Source organism: Arachis stenosperma, chromosome 8 (genome assembly GCF_014773155.1).
Source record: "Arachis stenosperma cultivar V10309 chromosome 8, arast.V10309.gnm1.PFL2, whole genome shotgun sequence".
Taxonomy (NCBI): Eukaryota; Viridiplantae; Streptophyta; class Magnoliopsida; order Fabales; family Fabaceae; genus Arachis; species Arachis stenosperma.
Window position 1 is genome coordinate 15,255,517 of NC_080384.1, and position 9,585 is coordinate 15,265,101.

Consider the following 9,585-nt stretch of genomic DNA (forward strand, 5'->3'; position numbering starts at 1 on the left):
TGGGTCGGATGTCCTGACACTCGGCGATCTTTAACAGGTTATTGTTTCTTCTTAGGCAGTTTTTTAGTTTCTTGAAAGACCAAGAAACAAACCACCGTTGCCCGCTCATCCACGGAAGCAGAATATCGTGCACTTGCAAACACAACTTGTGAACTTCAATGGATACTAAATGTGTTACAATTTTTACGCATCTCTCCTATCCGCCCACCAGTTTTATATTGTGATAATCAGAGTGCTCTTCATATTGCTGCTAACCCAGTTTTTCATGAACGTACTAAACATTTAGAGGTTGATTGCCACTTGGTTCGACAAAAAGCTCAAGGTGGAGTGATGAAACTTCTCCCAATTCCCTCTTCTAGGCAACTAGCTGACATCTTCACCAAACCTTTGTCTCCTCAACCCTTCCATCTTAATATGAATAAGCTTAGTATTATTGACATCTTTCATCCTCCAGCTTGCGCGGGCGTATTAAACCAATCTTCCACCTTAGCCCATGACAACAATAAAGACATCTCACGGCCCACAAATTCAACCCAACAGAATACACAAATTCAATTATAATTTTAGTCTTTATCTTATCTTATAGTTTATCTTTATCTTTCATAGGCCAATGCTCTATATATACTTAGTTTTACCTTCATAGTGTACCATTCAATTAATCAACAATCAATAAAATTTCTTCATCTTTTCTTTTCTTTCATTATTATTCTTTCAGAATTTTATTATCCTTGCGTACTCTTTCTATTTTATTAAAATAAAATATTAAATCAAAAAATAAAAAATCTTAAATTTTAGAAGCAAAATTAGAATTTAATTTAAAATTGTTGAATAAATAAGTTAATTCTATTAAAAAATTGGTCATCATTAAGCAATAATACTTAAGAATAATAGATTTTAATGTATTAAAATTAAAATTTATAATTTTTTCACTTAGACAATAGGATGTAATACAAAAAAATACCAAATATTTTATTAAAGTATAATAAAATAGAGTTATAAATTTGAGTAACCACTAGTGATGATAACATGCACTCTATTTGCACATATTCAACATAACTTGGTCAAGTAGAGTTGTTAGCTCGATTTGAAATGGGTAAGATAGTGTGCGGGTAGAGTTCTTGTGCAGGTGGGGTAGGGTGTGTATTGAATGTTTCTGAGTGGATGTTGAAACAAAAACCTCTCCTTAAATACAAAATATTCTTAGCCACTTAAATTTTTTTTTTGCATAAAATAAATTTTATTTTAAATTATCATCAAATTATATAATAATATTGCATCTTTTGTAACCTACCGACAGAGTCAGGTACTCACAGATTAAGAACGGATAGAATTAGTGTCAGATCCAAATCTTATCCTATCATCTCTATTGTCACCCATAATAACCATAATTATTAAATTTGGACCGGATCGACCGAAAAACTGGTAAACCAGATCTAATATCAGTCCAGTCTAAACTTAGGACCACTTAAGAAAAAAACCGATACGAACCGATCAAACCCATAGTGAACCAGTGAAAATCGGACCGGATCGAACCACTCAGGTCACAGTTGAAGGAAAACCTACACGCGTCGACGCACCAGCGTTCCACCGTGCTTCATATACTCCATGTCTTGCCAAGTGTCAAAATGGCCAACATGGGTTCGAACCCCTTCATTCGAACCACCCAGATAGAGTGTTTTTTATCTCAACACCGTACAGTGGAGCGTCAGACAATCAAACTGTATCCAAGATCATAAAGGAAAATAAAAACAAAGTAATTAATCTACTCCTGATGTCAGCTCCGGCATTGCCATCAACAACAAAAGGGATCCAAACTACTTCACTCTCTATAACTGGTCAAAGATCTTTGAAACACCTCTTCTGTACCACCTTCTTTGGAATTAAAAATCTGCCTGTTCCTCTCTAGCCAGACATTTCAAATAACCGCAAAGAAGCATATCATCCACTTGTTTCACTCCACCTTTCTGTTTACAATACATGTCCAACTCTCAAAATGTTCTTTTAGTGAGCCTGTAATAGACCACGCTCTCCCAAAATCAGAAAGTCATTGACACCACACCTGCCAAGTAAACTCATAACCCAGAAACAAGTGGTGAATATATTCAACATCTCTTCTATATAATACATATATGTTGCCTCCATGACTAATTATTCCAAATCTAAGTAGTATTTCTTTAGTATTTACTCTTCCTATCAAAACAAACCAAATAAATAACTCCACTCGTGGTGGCACCAAACCTTTCCATATGGTTCTGATGAAGCTATAGTTGGTGATATCCTCCGGGAGAGTATCTAACTGCACCACCTGCACAAAAGAGTTAGTTGAAAAAATTTCTTTCTTGTCAAACTTCTAAACAACTCTGTGTTGCTTATCACATGCTAGTTTAACAGGCCTTAAGCACTCATGCAAAATATCCACTAGTTCCAACTCCCATTGATATAAGCCTCGCCTCCACTGGAAGTTCCAAATCCACTCTAACCCATCCCAAAATCCACAATCTCCTCTGACAGATCCTTTCTAGTTTGAAATAGAGAAAAGTCTCATAAATCTCATCTTGAGTGAACCACCTTGTAGCCAGACATCTTCTCAGAATCGAGTCCTCCTACCATCACCCACCTCCGTAGACAACTCAGTAATTATATTGTCTCTTATATTGTTATCCTTTAGCTGCAACTGACATATATTCTTCCATGGTCCCCCTCTAGTAGGTAGTGGCTGAGCTGATAACATCATATTGGGATTCAAGTCATAGCAGGAGCATACAACTTTCTTCCATAAAGGACACTCATCCTTTGAAAAATGCCACCACCACTTGAAGAGTAGAGCAGCATTTTTAATCACTGCATCACCTACCCTTAAGTCACCCTCCTTTTTAGGAGTCTGAACCACTTTCTACTTAACTAGTGCTATACCATTCCTATCTTTCTCCTTCCTCTATAGGAATCTTCTCTGCAGCGATATCAACTTTTCTGCCACCACCCTCGGCATCTTGTACAGGCTCAGGTAGTACACTGGCAAGCTATTCAACACAGACTTTATAAGGACTAACTTACCCACTTTATTCAGCACCTTTGCCTTCCACAAACTAAGCTTTTCCTCAAATTTGTCAAATCATCTAACGGTTCTTAAATATCAACTTCACATGAAAATAATTATGTGAGTTTTTACCTATAATAACATAATAATAAAATAAATATAAACTAATTAATAAAATATTAAAATTTGAAAATAATAATTATTTTTATAAAAATAAAATAAAAGTACTTATAATAAAAAATAATTAAATTTTATATAATTATTTAATTATATCGGGTTAATCAGTAATCCGTCGATTGAATCATTAACCCAATGATCTAATAACCTAATTGGTTTGATCACTGATTCAGTTTTGATAACTATGTTAATAACCACTCAATCTTAATAAATCTCTAATGAGATAAAAAAAATAGTAATGTGACATTATATTTTAATTAAATTTCTGGCATAAAAATACAAAATAATAATTTGTGATATTCTATCCAAAATTAAATCTTAATTATTCCCAAAATATTAAAACCAAATAATATAAATAGTCAATCGAAATCTAAACAAAAATGATCGAAAATACAAAATAAAATTTTCTTAACCAAAAGAATTTCTAAAGACTTCGTACACAAAACAAATATGAAAATATAATACTAAAAAAAAATCTTATCATTTATTCTCTAATAATTCTAACTCTAACTCATGAAAAAGTCATACATTAGTTTAAACTTAACGATTTATTTATGTTACTTTTATGATAGTATATATATAAAAAATATCTCCTTAAACTTATCAATTTGATAGGTTGTAAATTTATATGAGTTGCAAACAAAATTAAAATATTTAACTATAAAGTATTATTTTTTAACTAAAAATGAAGAATTTACTACAATTTTTGTCTACTAATATCCAATTTCCAACTCATAGAGAAACATCGCTATGTGTTAGTAAATTTATAATATTTTTTTGAATTAAAATCATTATTGTTAGAAGATTCCCGTCAAATTGGAAATGGGTACATGACTAATTGAGTCAAGAGAGGGGTTAGCGTGCCTCGTGGGTGGGTTAGAAACTTAGAGTACTTTTTTAAATGAAACGGCAAACTAACGGGCGGTTAAGTGGAGCCCACTAGAAGCCCACGGATTTGACACCCTGTTTGTACCGGAAGAGCCCGGGCCCCACTCTCCATTCTCCCCCTCTCTATAAGAAGAAACGCCCGAGAACACAACCGTTGCTCTTTTCGCAACCAAAACCCTTCGCTTTGTCTCTTTTTCTCTCATTCTCGCATTGCCAAATCTAAACCCCTTCTATTTTCTGTTTGTTTCCCGAGAAAATTGAGAAAACTGTATCATGGAGCGGTTCGGCAACGACGACCTTCAGTACGTTGTCAATGACTATTTCGACTTCTCTGACTTCGAAGACGACGTTGCATTCACCAATTCTGATCCTTTGGATGACTCCGACCTCGATGAAAGCTTCCAGACGGTAACGATTCGATAGCGGCTTTACTCTCTTTGTTTTGTTCTATGATTGATTGCGATTTGGAATGAAACCGTCTACACCGTGAGAGGTTTATTTGTTTGATGTATATTCATTTGTTTGGTACTGTGTTTGGCAGAGTAATTCGAAGACTGATACGTCTGCTTCGGAAGCTAGAAAAGGGAAAGATATACAGGGGATTCCATGGGAGAAGCTTAATTACAGCAGACAGAAGTACCGCGAGACTCGTTTGAAGCAGTACAAGAACTACGAGAACCTCTCGCATTCTCGCGACGATCTCGACAAGGTGAACACGTCAGCTGCTTCACGCTTTTACTTCTGATTAAGATGAAAATTATGAATACTAATTCTAATTCGTTTCTGAACACTCTGTTTATTTGTTTATTTGGCAGGAGTGTTTGGAAGTGCAGAAGGGGAAGGCCTTCTATGACTTCCAGTTCAACACAAGGCTTGTAAAATCCACAATTATCCATTTTCAGGTAGAGACTTTTCTTCATTTATACTTAAACTTAGTTCTTAGGCATTTTTGGGGAAAGTGGGTTATTTCATTTGCACTGATATCTGTTTGATTTGAACAGAGCTTGTAGTAATTTAAAATTATTGAAAACCATAAATCTTGGCTTGTGTTCCTTGCTTTGATAAATTTTCATCATAGTTAATTTTTTTTCTTCTTCTTTGGAACGATTTTATCATGTGGATATTGGCTACACTGCATCCAAGGAGTTCTTATATTTCGTAGCCAATAGCCTTACCTGGTGATGTTATTTGGCCATAACGAATTTTGCTATGCATAATTTTTGTGCTCAAGTTTTGCAGGATTCAGTTATTTGTATTGTTCCTTTGCATACGGATGGAATTAAAGGCCGCGACTATTTTATATATGGATTTAAACAAATGGCTGTGGGGATTTTTCATGCACTTGCTTCCAATCAACTCACAGTTTGACCAGCTTACAAGACTAAATTTCAAAAAAACTTTGATCTTTACAAACTTATTATTTTTTAAACCACTCTACCATGGTTATTTCATGAAATTGCCATTTTGTGAAAAATAAAATTAGAAGATGGTAAATTTTAATATGGTTCAACAGGTTTCTTTTTTATAAATTTCCCGGCTTGAAGGCTTTAAGCAAGAACTTGTTTCAGACCTCTCTCTTTTCTCCCTTTTAAACAGATGTTTCTCAAGCACTATTTCATAACGCTATGCCACTTCAGCTCTTGGAATTTTAGTAAAATTCCAATTTTGCTAGAAAGTATCTTCTAAGATGCCAAATATTGTTCTCTACAGAAAAGATAGTTTCTTGCCAATTTATGGATATGGATGCATCAAGGCTATGGTATGACTTGAAAACTTATAAATAATTGGTGATTTTCCTGTGGGAAGAGATTTTGTTACACTTGTAAGATGTGTTTACATCCAACGGAATGACGGACTAAAATGAATTGCTGGTATGTCAAATGAATTGCTGATTAAAATTCAGTACCCATGAATTGCATAATGGCTTACTTTGCTAATTGTTATTTAGCTTAAGTCATGATCTATGAGAGATTATTACTCGAATATTTTTTGAACCAAAAAATTTCTATTTTTACTCTTGAATAGCTATTACTGGTGGAAGGGTGATTTTATACTGTATACAACTTCTGACTATGCAACCATACCGTCATATTTCCTACTTGTCTTAAATTTAGTACTAATGCAGTTCCACAGTTGTCATTATAATTTTAATGGCGCGACAACAACATTTAGTTAATAATTCTTAAGCCAAGATGTCATAACTCTTGAGTGTGGTTATTTAGTTAATAATTCTTAAGCCAAGATGTCATAACTCTTGAGTGTGGTTTCTTACACGTTGACGAACTTTCGATTCTGTTATGTTTCCTGTTATTATTATTTTTTTATGTATCATTATTACTTTTGTAATTGATATATATATCTCCACATAAGTCTTAACCTGTTTCTGCATCTGGGCCTTTTATTTCTCTTATTATGTCCGCTTTTAGCAGGTGGGAAGTGAGCAGCTTGGCAGGGCATTATTTTATGGTATGATAGGAAAATTATCTGACCACATTTGAGAGGGATCTAACAATATTTCTTAAATTAGTGTTGACTGTTCATTTGCCCTTATCAAGAAGGGTATTACTCTTCATTTTTGGCTGTATATTTCTAGTATATTATTATTGTGTTGATTCTTTTGTTTCAATCAACATTTATCTGTAGATCACTTATATTGCTTTGAAAAATTCTTGGCTATTTCACAGAAGTGCGGATTCCATATTTTATAATCATAAAGCACTTGATTTAATTTGTTGGAAAGATGTATGGTTGAAGGTGTTATATACTTATATATTTTCTAGCTGGGCTTAGATCATACGGTCACATTATACATGGGTAGTTAGGTTGTTGATTGTCGTGATTTTGCATGATTGTTCACAAGTTTAGCTTATTTTCTTTATTTTTGTTGACCGCTTGGGTGATAACATTGATGTGATCAATATGTTTCTCGTGTGCAGCTGAGGAATTTATTGTGGGCAACATCCAAGCATGATGTATACCTTATGCAAAACTACTCGGTGATGCATTGGTCCTCATTACAACAAAGGGGTAAAGAAGTTTTTAATGTGGCCAGACCCATAGTTCCGACCCTTGTAAGTGGCAGATTAATGTGTGCTGCGTTTCCTTTGTCGTAACTCATTGGATTTTAAGTGATATGGTGTTTGTTTGCAGGAGTGCCCTGGACTTTTAGCTCGTCCCGTCTACAGAGTTCAAATAAGCACCATGGCAGTCAAGGAAAATTTGGTGGTGGCAGGTGGTTATCATGGCGAGCTCGTTTGCAAGGTAGGGTGGACCAAATATCTTAAAATTGAATAGGAGGCCCATTTTCTTATCATCTTATGCGTGTGTTACTTGTGAACCAGAATTTGCGGCATCCTGGTGTTGCATTCTGCAGTAAAATAACTCCTGGTAATGCCATAACCAATGCTGTTGATGTTTACCGCCATCCAAGGTAAGCAGCTAAACGCAGAACCTTATGCTGGACGTGTTTGATTTTTGTTTTTTGCTTTGCGACTAACCCTTCTCTTTGCAGTGGGTCGCTGAGGGTTGTTGCAGCAAATAATGATTCCCAAGTTCAGATGTTCGATGCAGAAAATTTTGCTTCCGTGGGTTGTTTTAAATATGATTGGTCTGTTAATGTGAGTATCATCAGCTGTTATTGCTGTTGCTATAAATCTTCATTTCGGGCGACGCTTTCACAAACACTAATCGTGCTCTTTTACATATATTTGCCTTTGCAGAATACTTCTGTCAGTCCAGATGGCAGGTTGTTGGCTATTCTTGGTGACAGTGCTGAGTGCTTGTTAGCTGATGCTAACTCCGGGAAGGTACGCTCAAGTTATACTTCTTCCAGTTCACTTTTGTTCTGTTTTATCTACCACTGTCAATTTTTCTTTATACCTATCTGGATCAATGTGGTTCGATACAAAAGCAGTGATAGACAAAAGGACTTTTAAGGGAGCAGTTGTTTTCCAGAGGACTATTATCCATAATGTTCCAATTTAATTCCTGATTTTAACTGTTTTGATATTGTATCTTCCAGGTTATTGGGAGCCTAAAAGGGCACTTGGACTACTCTTTTTCGTCTGCTTGGCACCCAGATGGAAGAATATTGGCTACGGGGAACCAGGACACAACATGCAGGTTATGGGACATAAGGAACCTTTCAGAGTCCGTAGGGGTGCTTAAGGGAAGGATGGGTGCAATAAGAGCCTTAAGGTTCACATCTGATGGGCAGTTCTTGGCCATGGCTGAGCCAGCAGACTTTGTCCATGTATTTGACTCTAAGTCTGGCTATGTGCAAGCTCAAGAGATTGATCTATTTGGTGAAATTGCTGGGATATCCTTTAGCCCGGACACGGAGGCCCTATTTATTGCTATTGCCGACCGTACCTATGGAAGCTTGTTAGAGTTCATCAGAAAACGTGACAATAATTACCTTGCCAATATGTTTTAGTTGAGTGGAGTGTTCCTTCAGATATACAGCGAGCTGCACTCCTCCTTCATCTAAGTTTTATGCAATGGGTTATTTGCTGTTCAATTTTTTATAAGCAAAGTTGTGAATTTTGGTCTCTAGGCAGAGAGAGGGCTCGAGTAGATTATCAGCTTCCTTTTTTTTTTGTATAAATATAGCCTTGATTGCTATTGTATATCGGAGACGATAGAATCGAGCAATAATATTTATAGTTATAAGTTATTATCCGAGAGAGCTCGAGTAGTATAAATATAGCCTTGATTGCTATTGTATATTGGAGACAATAGAATCGAGCAATGGTATTCATAGATAAACATCAGTGGCTGACTGGCTGTTCTTATGTATTTGTTTTTCCCATCTGACGCTTCCTGTTTTATGCATACCGTCCTAGGTTGATTTTAAACATCCATTGATAGAACCTGTGAATATGCAATCTTTATTCTATTTAAACATTAATTTTATTTAATTTTATTTGTGGTGTGATTTAAATTGGATGGGTTAAAAAAAAATTCAATTCGCTCCAATTTTAAGTAAATTTTAACTAGTTTGAATTAGAATGAATTTGTAATTTTATAAACTAAAAAAATTAAATATATATAATAAATTTTAATATTAAATTTTTAATAATTGATAATGACATAACAATAAAAATAAAATTATAAATTAATTAAAATAAATAAATAATATTTTAAATATAAAATATTTATTAAATAATAATAATATAAAAATATATAATAAATTAAATATATGATAAATATAATTATAAATATAATAATAAAATAATAATATTTAATAATTTAATTTAAATCGATTTAAATTTAAATATGGATGAAGTTTAGATCAACTCAACTAGAAAGATATATTCGAAGTGTGTCATATACTCATATATTCGAAGCGTTCCCAAAATTGGTATAAATGAACTCGAGTATTCTAAAGGCAAAGGTGATAAGATAAAGATAGATTTGGTGTTTTTAAAAACAATATTTTATTGCCGACCGAAACAAATGAGGATTTTGACGTTTATATTTGC

General features: G+C 34.3%; 1 protein-coding gene across 7 annotated transcripts; it reads left to right on the plus strand.

The window, feature by feature from the left end:
• The first annotated feature begins 4,268 nt into the window (after positions 1–4,268).
• Positions 4,269–8,961, plus strand: LOC130943827 (uncharacterized WD repeat-containing protein C2A9.03). 7 transcript variants are annotated; one of them, XM_057871856.1, is made up of 9 exons: positions 4,269–4,510; positions 4,644–4,811; positions 4,918–5,004; positions 7,039–7,173; positions 7,253–7,363; positions 7,444–7,532; positions 7,614–7,719; positions 7,822–7,908; positions 8,124–8,961. In XM_057871856.1, the coding sequence occupies exons 1-9, from the start codon at positions 4,376–4,378 to the stop codon at positions 8,535–8,537; spliced, it is 1,332 nt and encodes a 443-aa protein (XP_057727839.1). In that variant the 5' UTR covers positions 4,269–4,375; the 3' UTR covers positions 8,538–8,961. The 7 variants fall into 7 exon arrangements, with proteins under 7 accessions (XP_057727839.1, XP_057727845.1, XP_057727843.1 ...); XM_057871858.1 differs by lacking the exons at positions 4,269–4,510; positions 4,644–4,811 and adding exons at positions 5,813–5,973; positions 6,529–6,568 and having other exon boundaries at positions 4,945–5,004; XM_057871859.1 differs by lacking the exons at positions 4,269–4,510; positions 4,644–4,811 and adding exons at positions 5,813–5,973; positions 6,532–6,568 and having other exon boundaries at positions 4,945–5,004.
• The last annotated feature ends 624 nt before the right edge of the window (positions 8,962–9,585 follow it).

Bases quoted from the DNA above. Each gene is read 5' to 3' on its own strand.
- LOC130943827 (XM_057871856.1), top strand. From the start codon at position 4,376: ATGGAGCGGTTCGGCAACGACGACCTTCAGTACGTTGTCAATGACTAT. The intron at 4,812-4,917 runs GTGAACACGTCA...TTTATTTGGCAG, and splicing joins CTCGCGACGATCTCGACAAG to GAGTGTTTGGAAGTGCAGAA. The intron at 7,720-7,821 runs GTGAGTATCATC...TTGCCTTTGCAG, and splicing joins AATATGATTGGTCTGTTAAT to AATACTTCTGTCAGTCCAGA.